Here is an 18,398-nt window from a genome sequence, read left to right on the forward strand (position 1 = left end):
ACTTCATTCAACATTTACTGAGTGCCTACTGTGAACTTCATTCAACACTTACTGCGTGCCTGCTGTGTGCTCTGCTCTTGGAGCTTGGCTTAGAGCCGTGAATAAGCTAGACTTGTCCTCTGCCCTCAGGGAGCATATACTGCTGTGATCAGCGCTCGCTCGCTCTGAGGAAGAAGTTCAGGAGAATGAAATCTGACCCTCCCAGGGAGAGGATCAGAGGCTTCCTTGAGGAAGTGACATCTGAGCTGAATTTCAGAGGATGAATAGAGTCTTTCAGCCTAATGGAACAGCTTGTGTCACAAACAAACAAAAAACAAAAAGAAAAACAATATCTTCAAGGAACTGAAAGACAGTAGGCAGGGCTGGGAACCCGAAGGGCAGATTTTGGGATGGCTACTATTTCCATCAGCTTGTTCCTAATTTTGTTAAGACCCTGGGTCCACAAGCTCAACACTTATTTTAATGGCTAACAACAAAAACTTACTAAATTTTATATTTATATATTTATTGTATCCTGTTCCTAACTGTTCCAATAATCCAGCTGCTTCCCCTGAATTCCTACATATTTCACACTTGAATAGAAAGTGAGGCAAGCATTACATAAGAGTTCCTTTTGTACTTCTGACCCTAATACAAGCCTTTCTCTTTGGTATTGCTTTAGAAAACACAGAACTTAACATAACTGAAATTCAGTTCTTATTTATCTGTTAAGGAGTTCATGGTGTAATGAATCATAGCAGACTAATGTCAACAAAAGCAAAAAATAAAGCAATTAAATAAGTGTCACTTTAAATACCTCAATATTTAAAACCAAAAGCATTCAGGCTACATAAAGAATAACCAGGATTCCCTGAACCATGGAATCACCACAGAACTGAGGCAAATGTCATATTAACTGAAGGCCCAGGAAATGAATATAAAGTGGCCAGTGTTCCCAATTTCTAGTTCAGTTTTTTTAAAAAAAATAATAATACGCAGATGATGTTGACATTATTTTGTTTCTAAAGGAAACTATTTGGGAACCTACAGAGAATTACATGGGAACAAGGAAAATTACCATTCAGAACCTACCTTTTTGTTTTGGCCAAATGGCATAGGGGATCTGAGCTCCTTGACCAGAGATTGAACTCACACCCCCTGCATTGGAAGTATAGTCTTAACCACTGGGCCTCAAGGGAGGTTCCCAGAACTCACCACTTTTAAAGATAAAAATCTCTCACATCCCATAGTGCAACCCAGGCCTGCATCCTTCACGGTCTTTAAAATGTATCTGAAACTGATATCAACCGTCTCCTGCAGCTAATAATAAAAATGTTCATTTATTACCCACCTTCTTTATACTAGGGAGTTTTACAGCATTATTTCGTACAGTGCTCACAACTTTACCAGGCAGGTGCAATTATCTGCACCCGACGAAGAAGAAAGCAGACCAGTGGATGTTCTGTCACTTGCCAGGGCCACAGAGTGAATGGCCATCCTGGTATTCCCACAGAGTTCAGCTGACTCCAAAGCCCAGACTTCCCTACAGTGCTGCCCTGCCTCTCCAGCTCTTCCGAATCCTAGTCTCTATAACCGTTTGCCCCTTCCTCCACCAATTCTCTTGAATCATCCCCTAAGACTCATTTGGTCTGTGTTCAGTCCCTTGAGAGTTTCTTATAAACTTAGGTTGTGAACCACCATCTATGTGAAGAAGATTCCTAAACCTCACAATTGCCATGACTTTGATATTTCGGATTTACCACATCAACAGAGAATTCACTCTCTTCTTCCCTAAATAAACCCAACATTTTCCAGCTTCCTCAATATCTGTAATGATTTCCTAAGGAACAGGTAAAGTGATGCCCTAGAAAGCATTTGCTGGCTGTTTCAAGAAGTTGGTTCTTTGAGAAATCTCTTAGCACTCATTAATAGCCACCAGTCTGTTCCTCCTTTCTTCTACATGCCCAATACACTGTGTACTATAGAGCAGGTGCTCACTGTGAAGCCAATGGATTCATCATCAAGTCCTGCCTCTTCCACATATCTCTCAACTGGTCCCTTCTACTGCATTTCCACAGCCACCTTCTTAGCCTCAGAATTAATGCCTGGATGACCACACGTATAGACTGAATGGGGATGGCTAGAGTGATAAACCATTTATGCTGGAACTTGCCAGGTGTCACCTGATTCAAGGGTATGACAGAGAAGTAGCTCTTAAGGCAAGGAGGGGATAATACATCTGGATAGAGTAGTACAAAGACATTCCTTTTACAACTGACTTAACCTTCCTTTCCCTCTTTCACCCAATTCAACCCACAATAAAGCAGAAGTTCAGCAAACAACTTTCCTGGGGTACAAAGTGGCTTCCTAAGGCAGAAACAGACATCTCACCCAAGTCCTGATCTCTCATACCAGAAAATGCTTCAAACAGGTCTCCACGCCTCCACTTCTTCATCACCCCTTTCTGAGCATGAGCTCATAATTTCCAGAACAATTTAGTTTGACCATTCCCACAACTCAAAATTACAAAGATATCTATTCATCATTAAACTGAATTTAAGCTGCTCAGCTCTGTATTGAAGGCCTCTATCAACTGACACCTCAATGCTTTCCCCAGCATTGTGGTCCAGTGAAAAAAGCTTCCAGAATGTTTGTTTGTTTTTAAGTATTTATTTTGGCTGTACCAGGTGCAGGATCTTTAGTTGCAGTATGCGGGATCTAGTCACTTGCTGCTCAGTTTTGTCCAATTCTCTGTGGCTCCATGGACTCCTGCCAGACTCCTCTGTCCATGGGGATTTCCCAAGCAAGAATACCGGGGCAGGCTGCCATTTCCTACTCCAGGGGATCTTCCCGATCCAGTGACCGAACCCACATCTCTTGCATTTCCTGCACTGGCAGGCAGACTCTTTAATACTATCGCCATCAGGGAAGCTCCCTTGTCCCCCGACCAGGGATCAAACTCGGGCCCCCTGCTTTAGAAGTGCAGCGTCTTAGCCACTGGACCACCAAGGAAGTCCCTGAAGTCAGGATACTTGAACAAATCTCATCACCACATTTCACTAATATTTTACTCACTTAACATAAGAGGGTAGCAGTACCCACATCTCCTAGGATTTTTGTGAAGATGAAACAATATATAAGATGGTTAGTAAGAGCACTGGAACTGCTCCACATGGCCCCTCACTGTGGTCAAGACCCTGCCTCCCTAAGTATTTGTGAGGGGAATAAAGACTACTTTCCTATTAGAAAAGATCCTTCATTTCTATAAATGTCATCCTGGAATTCCAACTGACTTAATTATTACACAGTATAATGTTTTCTGAAGAGTCCGTATTTTTAAAATCTTTTGTAAAAACTTGGAAAAGCTCTCATTTTTGTACCTGACCATAAAAAATTGGCAGCTGCATGAAATGCATTTGCTTCAGCTGCTGAACGTAACTTCTCCAGGGAGTACTGTGGATACTTACAGGATTTTCTTAGTCCCTCCAATATTGGCTTCCATTTTACCTGTCAAGCTAAGCAGCTAGTATTAAGCTTATAAAAGAAACAGCACTCCTTTCAAATTCTATCTCACCTCTCAGGTTATGGGAACAAATTATTAACTCTGATCCCAGAGGAAGAGCTTTTTGTTCCACTTTATTGTCCACCAAAGCTTAGGAACAAAGAAATCTAAAAACTTTCTTTCTAAAAAACCAAAGGCTTAAACAGTAAGATATACATTTATTTATAAACATAAATGATGCCATATACCAAACTGCATGCCAGTGCATACCCCTCATCTGCCCCAATATTAAAAGTGGGAGGAAACACTGGAGAGAGCAGACACTATTAATACGTTGCTAACCTGTCAGCTACCTTTTTGCTATTGTGCTTTTATTTGCTTCCCTTCATATTCTGTAGGGCCCTTCTGAGTTAAATTTTATAGAGAAACATTTGCCTTCTGCTCATATAGCAACTGCATGCCAGGTATGTCTGAAAATATGAGAAATAGGTTATAATGGGGCTAATACCAATTCTTAATTTTTATAGGGTCATAAGAGATTTCCTTGAGAGTCTGATGAAAGATACAGATCCTCTCCTTGGGGGGAAAAATGCTCCTACAAATAAACTTACCATTTCTAGAGGAAAACAGACATACTGAACATCTATCGAAGCACATCATTATAACCTCCAAAGTGCCACATATAAAATTTTACTCTAAAGTTTCATTCTTGAAACCCAGCCTTCCAGCCTTTTACCTCTCCCACCCATTTTTCAAATTAGAAACCTTGGATAAGTCTAATCTGTCTTGGCTACCAACCAAGATTGATTCCCTTCTCTAACCAGGCTGGACTGCGGTGTAAATCAATTTGTCACAACCCTCCCACTCATGCCTTATTTTCCTATTGCCATAAAATCTGCCAATATCTGACTATGGGTCTCCTTTACCTCTAACCTGCTTATTACTTGTTTAATCTCAGCAAATAGAAAAATTACTATTTGTCACTGTTACTCAAGCTGGGAACCCAAGACATCATCCTAGCTTTTTCTTTCTTCCTACAACCAGATACCAACCCTTCCCTCCTTCTTCCCTCGCTTCTGTATACATCACTCCTTACTTCAATTAAGCAAGCCTCACCACAGCCCTACCCCTCCCAAACTGTTCTCTATGATGCTTCTGGAAGCTAAATAAAAAATCATTTCCTGCCTGAAATCCTTTGGTGGCTTCTCGTGGCTTTCAGATCAAAGTTCAAAATCCTTAGCTTAAAATGCAAGATTCTGTAGTATAGTCTGAAATCAGAAAGCCTGATTCCCCCAGCTCCGTTTTTCTATTTAAAGACTGTTCGGCTATTCGGGGTCTTTTGTGTTTCCGTACAAATTTAAAACATTTTTGTTCTATTTCTATGACAAATGGCATTGGTAATTTGAGAGGGATTGCCCTGAATCTGTGGAGAAGGCAGTGGCACCCCACTCCAGTACTCTTGCCTGGAAAATCCCATGGATGGAGGAGCCTGGTGGGTTGTGGTCCATAGCGTCGCGAAGAGTGGGACATGACTGAGCGACTTCACTGTCACTTTTCACTTTCGTGCACTGGAGAAGGAAATGGCAACCCACTCCAGTGTTCTTGCCTGGAGAATCCCAGGGACGGGGGAGCCTGGTGGGCTGCCGTCTGTGGGGTCGCACAGAGTCGGACACGACTGAAGTGACTTGGCAGCAGCGGCAGCACTGAATCTGTAGACTGCCTAGGGTAGTCTACGCATTTAAAAAAATTTAAATCAGTTTATTGATGTATAATGTATGTATAACAAAATCAACCCATTTTAATTGTACAGTTTGATGAATTTTTGACAAACGTATGATAGTATAGTCATTTTGATCTTGGAGAGGCAGCAGTGAGTGGTGGTGTGAAGCAAGACCCTAATTCCCTGCCCAGGAAGTGAACCTGAGTAGCCTGGGCTTCCCTAGTGGCTCAGACGGTAAAGATTCTGCCTTCAATGTGGGAGACTTGGGTTCAGTCTCCGGGTTGGAAAGATCCCCTGGAGAAGGGAATGGCAACCTACTTTAGTATTCCTGCCTGGAGAATTCCAGGGACAAAGAAGCCTGGCAGGTTACAGTCCATGGGGTTGCAAAGCCTCGGACATGACTGAGCGACTAATACTTTCACTTTCACAGCCTGGATGAAAACCAGGAATCCTAGCCATCAGATCAACAAGTGGTAGAGGCTAGAAGCTATTTTTCCCTGGATCTTTGCCCCCAGGGAAAAATGCATTTCTTATGGTGGCAAAAACTGTAAATGCAGGTACAAGATTTATTATTAGGGACATAGCACAACAATAAGTGGGAGAAGACACAGAGACAGTTTAAGATAGAAGCAAGGCAGAGATGCACACCCAGAGGGAAAGGGTGTGGGCATCCCCCCTAGGGAGGAGGAGCACAAGAAGGAGTAAAAGGTGGTTGAGTCGTTTACATAGGACAGTTCTTTTGAGTCTTAGTTTCAGTTCAGTTCAGTTGCTCAGTCATGTCCTGCCGCGGCCAGCACTGCAAGGTTTTTCCCCTACCCGGGAGACACGGGAAACGGAGCTCGATCGCTGAGAAAAGAAAGAGACTGAGACAGAAAGATGGGGTTGAGAGGATCAGACCAAAATGGCTGATAGTCTCCTTTATTTCAGTAACAATATTTATAGTGCAGCCTACGTGACATATGACATTTCTCAAGCAGTATTTACAACAATCAATAATCAATCAACAAGATCACCAGACTCCCTTTATTGTATACAGGCAAACAATACTTGTTTCTGAAGAATGGCAATTGCTTAGACTCCCCTGGAGCTATAAGGTCATGATGACATTCTCAGGAGGGGCGGGACAGGGCGCTTAAGGAACAAGTCCTTAGGGCTCGGCAAACACGCCAAGCAGCTCCCAGGACTTAACCCATTACGGGCAGTCCCCCGCAGCTCCCCCTTCTTTATTTTTTAAAAGCTCCATGAGATGTCTATGATGCAGCATGTTGCGGTGTATCATACTTTTCATATTTAAAACTTCTCTTCTTATGCCCCTGATCAAACAAGGGGCCATACACATTAGAATAAGTATAGTGGTCAAAATAACTCCAACCACAATCATGCTCTGCCGTAAAGAATGAAGGCTGGGAAAGTTAGAAAATAGATTGCTAAGAAAATCTTCCGTGGTCTTAGCTATGTTCAAAGAAGCCTTGGGCGCATTTTCGATTTCTAAAATCTCATGATGTAATTGTAACAAATCAAGGGAGATATTGGAATTGAACCAAATACCTTGGAGGTGTTTTTTAATCCTATCCCAAGGAAAGTCAGAGTTGTTATAAAGCTTTTTGGTAACGCAAATCCACTTATAATTAGCGTGACATTGAATTTTCATTCTAAAATTAAGGCTTTGAATTTCTTCTCCCAAAATTCTTACAGTATCATATAAAGCAGCAAGTCTATCTTCTATTTTTTTATCTATGTCCTCTTGAGTTCCCATCACCTTGGTAACATTATAAGCTAGAGAATCTACAACAGTAGCATCTTGTACTGATTGAGCTAATGCAACCGAAGCAGTTACAGCTGTGGCAATAAGGGTAATGAGAGAAACTATCCCAAGGATTATAAGACCAATCTCCCTTTTGGGACGGCTCAGTGCTGAATTAATGCGTTGTAGCAATTCTAAAGCAGATTCCTCATACCAAGTTTCAGTAATTTTTACAGGTGTCATAATAAAGGCAGGTTGTTTTACTACTAAGACCTGTTTTCCCTTGGAGACTCCTCTTATACAATTTGTTAAAACGCAATCTGAACAATTTATGTGTTAGACATTATGAGTCTGATTAATATATATAGATCCCATTAATAGCATAAAAGGAAAAGGTACACAAGCCTGGGGGTATCGATGAGCGATACCTATACTCCCATATTTAGTCCCACTAATATTTGGTTGACGATACAATCCATAACCATAGTCAAAGGCAGCCAGTAATTTCCACAGTTCTGTCTGATAGATCTTATGGGGTTTTATCGTCAGGATGGGAGGATGTTGTCCCCTATATTCTGGGAATTCAGGGGTTCCCCCTGGTGCCCAGTCCCACAAGAATGTTGTGCCAGCATTATTGATGTCGTAGACAGTTGCGTTTCTTCCTCGGCAGAGTGTCCAAGGAACATCAATGCCTATGCTTATGCTGATGTCACGGTCACAGAATGGTATATGTAAAGGTCCAGTTCCTGCATGCTGTGTTATACGGCCTGCTTCATGCGCGATACCTGGAATTGTCACCTGTGGGTAAGAGGTAAAAGCAGATACAGTTATGCAGAAAGGTTGATTTATCTTGTAGGAAAAACACATGGGATATTGTGCGGTGAGTCCAAAAAAGGAGATGTTAGCTTGTTGGGATTGAATATGAGTGTTGGATGTTCCACCCAGGAGGAACGTATCATTAACATACACAGGAAGCACTTCCTCATTCCATCCCAGAGGTTGAATTAATGGTGGATCTGGGACATAAGCCCAGTATGTTAAGGCCGTCCCTTGTTGTATTTGTTGTAATATCATGAGCAGCATGATTAACGTGTTTGTAAGGGTCACCGGCGGCAGGGTATGGGCTTCATTCCAGGCTCGCTGCATCAATGCATGGATCTGCTGTGAAGTAGGCAAATTGTCCACATCATCATTGAGGGACATCCGTCGCATTTGGTACACAAGGGACCTCCTCCGTCGCGCGTACCAGCCTTTCCGGGATCCAGCGCGGCGCTTCGGCATCCTGTGGGAAAACACAGACATGACCCTGCCCCCAAATCAGTACCGGATCTGGTCCAGACCATCGTCCAGTGAGGGGATCCTTCCATTTCACAAGGGGTTTCTTCTTCAGGTGATGGTCTCCCCATAGTCGTTGCGCGGCAGAAAGCCCCTGTGAATCTAAAGTTAAAAAATTTAAAACAAATAAAGCATGATGTAAAGCATTTTGCGGTGAAGGGGCATATAGCTCATTATTCCCCCGTTTTTGTTTTAAAAGTTGATGTTTTAAACGTTGATGGGCTCGCTCCACAATGTCTTGTCCTTGCGGGTTGTAGGGTATTCCAGTTTTATGCTGAATATGAAAGGAAGCACAGAAGCGTTGGAAAGATCGACTGACATAGCCAGGGCCATTGTCAGTTTTAATAATTTGAGGGACACCTAGGATAGAGAAACACAGAAACATGTGTTGTATACAATGACGAGTAGCTTTTCCAGTATGAAGGGAAGCCATGAGAAAATGAGAAAAAGTGTCAATAGAGACATGAACATATTTAAGACGGCCGAAATGAGGGACATGGGTGACATCCGTTTGCCAAATATGATTAGGGCGAAGGCCGCGTGGGTTAATGCCATATTGGGGTAGGACAAAAAATTGAGAATGTGTAGGGCAATTTTTAACAATTTGTCGAGCTGCTTCACGGGAAATCTTGAACTGCAAACGCAAGGAATGACTATTTTGATGATGTAAAGCATGAGAGGTTTGAGCAGCACTAACAGCAGATTGATAAAAAAGTTGTTTAGTTAGTGAATCAGCAACATGATTACCATGAAATATCGGTCCTGGCAATGAAGAATGAGCTCGGACATGTCCAAAATAACAAGGATGTTGCCGAGCTTGTATAGTAGCCTGGATAGATGAAAATAAAGTAAACACTTCTTCTGATGAAGTACCTATAATAGGAACAGTTTCTAACACATTTAAAGCCCGAACGATGTATTGACTATCAGTGAATAAATTAAAGGGAGTTGAAACCGTCAGTAGAGCTTGATGCACTGCAAATAATTCGACAACCTGGGCAGAAGAAAAAGCAGTTTGAGTATAATAAGATTGGTCATTAATAATTAAAGCTGCAATGCCATTGGAAGAACCATCTGTGAACAAAAGAGTGGCATTATTGATAGGTTGATTTTTAACTATTTTTGGAAAAATAAAAGGATGATGCATAGCAAAACGTAATAATTTATCTGCAGGATAATGATGTATAACTTGTCCAGGGAAATTGGCAAAAGCAAGGGCCCATTTATCAGAGAATTGAAACCACCAATTTTGTTGCTCTGTTGTATACGGTATACAAATCAATGGAGGTTCTTTTCCAAAATATTGAATAGACTCAACCCGGCCTTTAGCCACTACTTTAGCAACAAGCTCATAATAAGGTAGCAAATTTTTATCAGGAGTGGATGCTAAATAAATCCAGCGCATTGGCTTAGTCTGGTATAGGACCCCTGTAGGAGAGTGAGGAGTTGCAAGAATATATAATCCCCACGGTTTTGTATAATCACAATAAGTAATTTGTTGTTCTCTAATAGCAGACTCTACCGTCTCTAAGGCTGTTTTGGCAGCAGGACCCAATTCTCTACGAGAAGTAGGGTCCGTATTTCCTTTTAAAATATCAAATAAGGGTTGTAAGACATAGGTAGGTATTTTTAAATAGGGTCGAATCCAATTTATATCTCCTAGTAATTTTTGGAAATCATTTAAAGTGTGCAGGTTGTCAATTTTTAATTTAATCAACTGAGTGCAATAAGTTTTTGGATATAATGTAAAGCCTAAATAAGTATAAGGAAAATAAGTTTGTACTTTGTCTTCTGCTATTATTAAACCATTAATTGTTAAATGTTTTTGCAAGGAGGCAAATGCCTCACCCAATAGTTGTTTATCCACATGTGCCAACAAGATATCATCCATATAATGTACCAGATATAAATTCGGGAACGCTTTTCTTATAGGGGCAAGGGCAGTAGCAACAAATTTCTGACACAATGTCGGGCTATTTGCCATTCCTTGGGGAAGGACCTTCCATTGGTACCGCTGCATGGGCTCCTGGAAATTAGTGGATGGCACACTAAAAGCAAATCCTTGCAATCCTGAATTGCTAAAGGAATAGTGTAAAAACAATCTTTTAAATCAATAATAATCATATAAGAATTAGCAGGTATAGCAGAAGGAGTAGGCAATCTAGGTTGCAATGCTCCCATAAGCATCATGGTTTCATTAACTTTACGAAGATCTTGTAACAGTCGCCACTTTTCAGACTTTTTCTTAATAACAAATATAGGGGAATTTCAGGCAGAAGTAGAAGGCTCTATATGTCTAAGCCGCAACTGTTCCTGCACCAGTTGCTGGGCAGCTAAGAGTTTTTCTTGAGAGAGGGGCCACTGATCGACCCAGACCGGATCCTCAGATTTCCAGACAATAGGATCGGCATGAGTCGCAGGAAAACCAGAGGTCCCTAAGGAAAACACCCAAGTCCCCTTCGATCCATTTTTGGATATAAATCAAGGGGTTGACTGTCACCCTGATTTTGTTTCCCAAGTCCCTGATGCGGCAGAAGACCTTGATCTAATAACTGGGAAGTTACTGCTGAGGACGGACTATATAAATATACTCCCATTTTGCTCAGAACATCTCTTCCCCACAAATTAACAGGGAGATGGGGCAAAACATAAGGCCGGAATTCTCCGGAATGTCCGTCTTCATCTTCCCAACTTAACAAGGCTGAGCTTTGCTCAGGGTTAGTAGTCTGTCCTATTCCTTGAAGAGTTGAAATAGCAATATGTTTGGGCCATGAAGAAGGCCAATGGTATCCAGAAATAACACTAATATCAGCTCCTGTGTCAAGAACACCCCGAAATTTCTTCCCATTAATTTTTGGACATAGTTCAGGTCGTTGTTCCGTGACATTTTGAATCCAGTAAGCGTCAGAGGAACCAAAACCTTTGTCAGTCCTGTCTTTGTTGATTGCTTTTCCCCTCTGTATAATGGGTATGAGCAACAACTGTGCTATACGTTGTCCAGCAGTGACAACTATAATTTTATTAGGAGCTGATGCTAAGATTTTTATCTCTCCTGTGTAATCTGAATCAATAACTCCAGGGAAAACAATTAATCCTTTTAAAGACATACTACTGCGTCCCAGAACAAGACCCGCTGTGCCTGAGGGCAAGGGTCCAAATACTCCAGTGCCTAAAGTCTGAACCCCCATTTTAGGAGTTAATACTGTGTAGGAGGTGGAACTGAGGTCCAGTCCGGCACTACCTTTTGTGGCTCGGTGCAAATCGGCGATTGTTCGCTTGGGACTTGCACTGTTGCCCCATAACATTGTTTCGGGGCCTGGGGCTGGCCCCTCACCCAGTTTCCCGAAAGTGGGGGTAAAGGATTGCCTTGTACATCTGTTTTAGAACGACAATCTTTAGCCCAATGTTTACCCTTTTTACAACGAGGGCAAAGGTTGGGGGTATTAGTAGTTGCTTGATATTTTTGTGGGCATACGACAGCTCGGTGTCCGGGTTGGCCACAAACAAAACAGCCGGAATTGTTGTTAACTCTCTGAGTACCTCTTTTGTTTCTAGCTTGTTGTTGAAATAAAACCTGTTTTATGCTTTTTCCCTGCAGGGCGGCAGCCATAGCTATGCCCTGCATATATGAAGGACCGATATCTGCACAAATTCGAATAAAATCAGATAAATCCCCCTTCTTGCGATAACGTCGCAGGGCAGCTTGACATGCTGAACTGGCATTTTCAAAGGCCAGCTGTTTGGCAAGAATAATACCAGCATGTTCATCAGACATAATTTTACCAATGGCATCCAACAGTCTGGCCACAAAATCTTGGTAGGGCTCATCAGGCCCCTGTCTAATTTTAGACAAATCCTCAGTCCGGGTACTAGAACTAGGAAGTTTTTTCCATGCTTGTCGTGCGGCATTAGATATTTGTGCATAAGCACCTGGTAAAAAATTTAATTGTGCATTAGTAGCTTGATAAGCGCCATCCCCTATCAACATTTCATAAGAAGTTTGAATACCTTGTTGCCGATTTACATCTGCAATATGGCCGCACTGTTTAACATATTCTGATTTCCATAATAAATAATCTCCACCCGAAAGACAGGCTCTGGCTATTTGTTTCCAATCATTAGGAGGCAAATTTTGAGTTCTTAGATTTTCAATCATTGCCATAGTAAAAGGAGCGGTGGGACCATATTGAGAACAAGCAACTTTTAATTCTTTTAACTGTTTAAAAGGCAAGGCCTCATAAAATCGTTGGTTGTTTTGTTCAAACACAGGAAAAGCTAAAGCAAAATCAGATACTGTCTCACCCAATCGCTGAGCCTGTCGCAGAGCTTTCTGTAAAGGAGAAATGGTGTCCTGAGATGATGAAGGAACCACTGGTCCAGGTGGGGGATCCAATCCAGCAACAACAGAAGGAGCATAAGCGGGAGGGAGAGGAGGAGCAGAAGCAGAAAGATTAACCTTATGGTTTGAACTGCATAACAATTTAGCAAGTTTTTTGATACATTCCATCAGGTCATCGTCAGAAGCCTTGTGTTTTTCCTCTTGAGCTAAAAACTCCCAATCCTCATGGTGGTATTTAGCGGCTTCCTCCTCTAATTCATCCGCGTCTTCAGAGGAAAGAACGTCATTTACATCAAGAGACTGGGGAGATTTAAGTGGTTGTGGCTTACCCTCTAGCCCCTCTGGAACAGCATATTCTGGCTCATTCGCTGCTTTATCTTCCTCTTTGAGCAATTTACCTAACCGTTTTAACTCTTCATTGTCAAAATCTAAGCAATCTCGTATTAAAGTCCAGAGGGACAAGGTTTCTATAGGCACTTTATCTGGACCATGCAAAGTATAGTGCGTTTTAATTTGTTCTCCTACCTTTTTCCATGTCTCTAGATTAACGGTCCCTTCCCTAGGAAACCAAGAACAAACTTCTTCAATAAAAGAAAGAAAATTAGTCAATTTTGGTCTAGAAACAGTAATACCTCTATGTTTCAACATAACAAATAACATATGTACAAACAATTGACGGCTGTGCGTCTGCCCCATGATTTATACTCTCAACAATAATCCTTACTACTCCACTTCTTACTAATTAGCACCGACACCGTGCAATTACTCACTCGTTCATATAATGAGTAGTGGCGAAGAGCTGTCGTTTTCGAGCCCCACGTTGGGCGCCACCTGCCGCGGCCAGCACTGCAAGGTTTTTTCCCTACCCGGGAGACACGGGAAACGGAGCTCGATCGCTGAGAAAAGAAAGAGACTGAGACAGAAAGATGGGGTTGAGAGGATCAGACCAAAATGGCTGATAGTCTCCTTTATTTCAGTAACAATATTTATAGTGCAGCCTACGTGACATATGACATTTCTCAAGCAGTATTTACAACAATCAATAATCAATCAACAAGATCACCAGACTCCCTTTATTGTATACAGGCAAACAATACTTGTTTCTGAAGAATGGCAATTGCTTAGACTCCCCTGGAGCTATAAGGTCATGATGACATTCTCAGGAGGGGCGGGACAGGGCCTTAAGGAACAAGTCCTTAGGGCTCGGCAAACACGCCAAGCAGCTCCCAGGACTTAACCCATTACGGGCAGTCCCCCGCAATGTCCGACTCTTTACGACCCCATGAATCGCAGCACACCAGACCTCCCTGTCCATCACCAACTCCCAGAGTTCATTCAGATTCACGTCCATCGAGTCGGTGATGCCATCCAGCCATCTCATCCTCTGTCGTCCCCTTCTCCTCCTGCCCCCAATCCCTCCCAGCATCAGTCTTTCCCAATGAGTCAACTCTTCGCATGAGGTGGCCAAAGTACTGGAGTTTCAGCTTTAGCATCGTTCCTTCTAAAGAACACCCAGGGCTGATCTCCTTCAGAATGGACTGGTTGGATCTCCTTGCAGTCGAAGGGACTCTCAAGAGTCTTCTCCAACACCTTTAGCCAATTATCTGGTTTCTTTTTCCACACTTGACCTACCATAAGCCTCTCCCCAACACACGTGTGCAACATTTTTTCCAAGATGGATTCCATCCCAGAGGCCAATGAGATCACATATTAGCATCACATATCATGGGAGAGTGGGGTCCCCTCCTTTTTGACCCCTAAGAAGCCTTGGCCCAAGGATGGGAAATATACGACCTCCTGATCCTTTTACTCAGACAAGGTTTAGCCCCTCTCTATTCCTCCCATGACTGTTATTTTAAGGTGTCCTCAGGAGACAAAGCCTGGCTATTTACCCTGTTTCAGTTGTTACTTCCATGTGGAAGAGCAAACAGGAAGCTGGTTGTAAGTATCTAACCTACAGCTCACCTTTATCTTGTACCAAGAAATGTAAACAAGAGAATAGCTGAAATTGCCTAGCCTGGGGCCCGGCTACCTCCTGCCTCAATGTCGACAAAACTGATTCTTCCAATCCAAGAACATGGTATTTCTTTCCAACTGTTTGTGTCATCTTTGATTTCTTTCATCAGCACCTTACAGTTTTCTGAGTACAGGTGTGGCACCGGCACAAAAGAAGAAATATAGATCAAAGGAACTGAGCTGAAAATCCAGCAATAAATCTACATACCTGTGGTCAATCATTGACAAAAGAAGCAAGAATATATATGGGGAAAAGACAGTTTCCTCAATAAGTGATGCCAAGAAAACTGGACAGCTACATGTAAAAGAATGACATTAGAACACTCTCTAGCACTAGACACAAAAATATACTAAAAATGGACTAAAGACCTAAAACTCTTCGAGGAAAACATAGGCAGCACTCTGACATAAATTATAGCAATATCTTTTTTGATCCACCTTCTAGAGTAATGAAAATAAAACCAAAAATAAACAAACGGGACCTAATTAAACTTAAAAGCTTTTGCACAGCAAAACAGAACATAAACAAAACGAAAAGACGACCAACAGAATGGGAGAAAATATTTGCAAACAAAGTGACCAACAAGGCATAAATCACCAAAATATACAAACAGTTCATGGAGCTTGATACCAAAAGAACAACCCACTCAAAAAATGAACAGAAGATCCAGAGATACTTCTCCAAAAAGGACAGATGGCCCAAAAGTACATGTAAAGATACTCAACATCACTAATCATTAGCAAAATGCAACAGTGAATCACCTCACACCAGTCAGAACTACCATCATCAAATAGTCTAAAAACAAAAACTGCTGAAGAGGGTGTGGAGAAAGGGGAACCCTTCTACACGACTGGTGGGAATTTAAAGTGGTACAATCATTATGGAGAACAATATGGAGGTTCCTTAAAAAACTAAATATCAAACTACCATATGATCCAGCAGTCTTAGTCCTTGGTATATGTTCACAAAAAAACATAATTCAAAAAAGTACATGCATCCCAATGTTCACAGCAGCACAATTTACAATAGCCAAGACATAGAAGCAACCAAAATGTCCATCAGCAGATGAACAGATAAAGAAAATATGGTACGGGTATACAGTGGAATATTACTCAGCCATAAAAAAGAATGGAATAATGCCATTTTCAGCAATCTCTGGATGGACCCAGAGATTATTGTACTAAGTGAAGTGAGTCAGAGAAAGACAAACATCACATGATATCACTTATATGTGGAATCTAATTCTAAAAACAACACAAAGAACTTATTTACAAATAGTAACAGACTCACAAATCTTGAAATCAAACTTACAGTTACCAAAGGGAAAACGTGGGAGTAAGTGATAAATTAGGAGATTGGGATTAACATATACACACTACTGTAAATAAAATAGGTAACTAATAACGACCTATATGGCACAGGGAACTCTACTCAATATTTTGTTAACAACTTTCATGGGAAAAGAACCTAAAAAAAGAATGGATATATATTAATGGAGAGAGAGAACTGATTCACTTTGCTATACACCTGAAACTAACACAATATTGTAAATCAACTATAGTCCAATAAAAAAATTTTAATGAATAAAATGCAAGGGTCTCATGATCTGGCCCCACTGGTCATATAGCTCCATCCTCTACAAGCCACTCCCACCCAGTTCTACACCTTGAACCACTTTTGCTGTTTGCCTCTGTGCCTTTCCACAAGTTGTACCCTCTGCCTGCAACATCCCTACCATCTCTTCACCTAAAATCTATAAGTTTTCTTTTAAAAAAAATCCCATAAGTCACTTTCTCTAAAAGAATTCTTTAACTCTCCAGTTTGAATTTTAAGATCCTTTAGCTCCTGTAAGTCCATACCTCTTCCTCCCATCATCTCAACAGGTTCTCACGTGATAATGGTTTACTCATCCATCTCCCCAACTTGATTTTAAGCTTCTTGAGGACAGGGCATTTGTCTTAAGACACCTTTCTGTCTGCAGCACTCAATTAACCTTTGTTAAACAAACAGTTGATCCCAGCCATTTTCTTCCACTGCTGCTCTCAGGAGAAAGTACAAAATCTGAGTTAGACTTTCATTGTTGCTAAGAAATCTCATAATTTGCCCTCAGTTGCCACAAAGGACAAACCTTCACCACACTCATTTCCACAATGTTCCTTTCAGCAGACAGCTTCACTGTTCATTTCACAGAAGGGGAAAAAAAAGTCACTGAGTAGTATCAGAAATTTAAAATCTGCAAATACTAAAGCCCACTGAGCTCTAGAGTTCGTGAGACAAAACTACAGAGTCCATGGGTTACAATGAAGATCCTGTGTGCTGCAGCTAAGACCCAACACAGCCAAAGAAACAAATGATATTAAAAAAAAAAAAAAAAAAAACAACCCTATCAGTTCTGTTTCTCTGAAGAATCTTGAGTAATACACCAACTAAGGAGATGTTCCAGATTAAAGGAGTCTAAAAGACACTTGACAACCAAATGTAATATGTATTGGAGTGGACTGGATCCTTCACAAGAAAAAAAAAAATTTTTTTTTTTTTTTTTTTGCTGTTAAGGATTATTGGGACCATTAGTGAAATGTGAATAAACTCTTGAGATTATCATATTATAGCACTGCTAATTTCCTGATTTTACTCTTTGTACGATGATTATGTAAGAAAATGCCTCAAGTGCACACGAAGTATATAGGGGTACAGGTCTATCCGTGTGCAAGCTCATAGGAAGCGGCTCATAGGAAGGAAGAAACCATATCTAGAGGAAAAAAAAGCAAATGCGACTAAATGTTAACTAAGGGGGATCTAAGTTATCAGATACACAGTTTTTTGTACTATTCTGGGAAAGTGAAAGTGAAGTCGCTCAGTCGTGTCCGACTCTTTGCGACCCCATGGACTGTAGCCTACCAGGCTCCTCTGACCATGGGATTTTCCAGGCAGTAGTACCGGAGTGGATTGCCATTTCCTTCTCCAGAACTTTTCTGTAAATCTAAAATAATTAAAAACTTCAAACTTCTAAGGTAAAAGCGCGAACTCTACATGCTCCTCTGTCCTCAACCTGAGGCGTTCGTGGCTGCAGCTGGGAGACCTGAGTCAGAATTCCTCTGAGGCCTCAAGGGTGCACCCTCACAGAAGCAGCGAAGACAGCTTCCACCACCACCCGCAGGGAAAGACAGAGTAGCTTCGCGCTGCGCAGCCGCAGCTCACGCACACCGGCTGTCTCCCGCCCCCGGGCCTTCGGATTGGCCGAGGGAGCAGTGATGTCACGTCCTCCTGGCAGGGCGAGCGCGCAGCTTTCAGCTCCACGTGGAACTCAGGTGTGAGGGCTTGGCAGTCAGGTGAGCTGGGACAGGCTCGCGGCTCCTCAGCCTCAGATCGGCCACCGTGGGCGGCCATCTGGCAAGTGCACTAAAAGACAACAAGAATCTTGGCCTCATAAGGCTAACCCCACTCTCACCTACAAACCCACTGTTGTAACCCTGCCCCCACTTTCCGTTCAATTTCTGGACTAGGAGTTGGGTAACCGGGACTCAACCACAGAGGGAATTGGGAGCGCCCTTTTGAAGACAGAAGGAAAGGCCCTTTCTTGAAAAGCTTAATGTTTCCTTGAATGTTATCTTCGAAAACCTAATGTTTGTGGTCCAGGTCCTGCTACTAGTAAGTTTCATAAGGACCTGGGGCTTATGAAACCTTGGCCAATACCAGCTGGCCACTCCCCCTTGCTGGGAAGAGGGTACTGGCTTTCCCATTATCAGTTAGTTAGAAATTGCA

The 18,398-nt window shown here is 41.9% G+C and overlaps 1 protein-coding gene across 1 annotated transcript; it reads right to left on the reverse strand.

The window, feature by feature from the left end:
- Nucleotides 1-6,248: 6,248 nt before the first annotated feature.
- On the reverse strand, nt 6,249-13,466 carry LOC120858172. The gene is given in 2 exon segments (XM_040234064.1): nt 6,249-8,227; nt 13,390-13,466. Coding segments are annotated over 2 exon segments (1,842 nt in total). The 5' UTR covers nt 13,398-13,466; the 3' UTR covers nt 6,249-6,393.
- Nucleotides 13,467-18,398: the final 4,932 nt, after the last annotated feature.

This window comes from Oryx dammah, unplaced genomic scaffold (assembly GCF_014754425.2).
Source record: "Oryx dammah isolate SB20612 unplaced genomic scaffold, SCBI_Odam_1.1 HiC_scaffold_29, whole genome shotgun sequence".
Lineage (NCBI taxonomy): Eukaryota > Metazoa > Chordata > Mammalia > Artiodactyla > Bovidae > Oryx > Oryx dammah.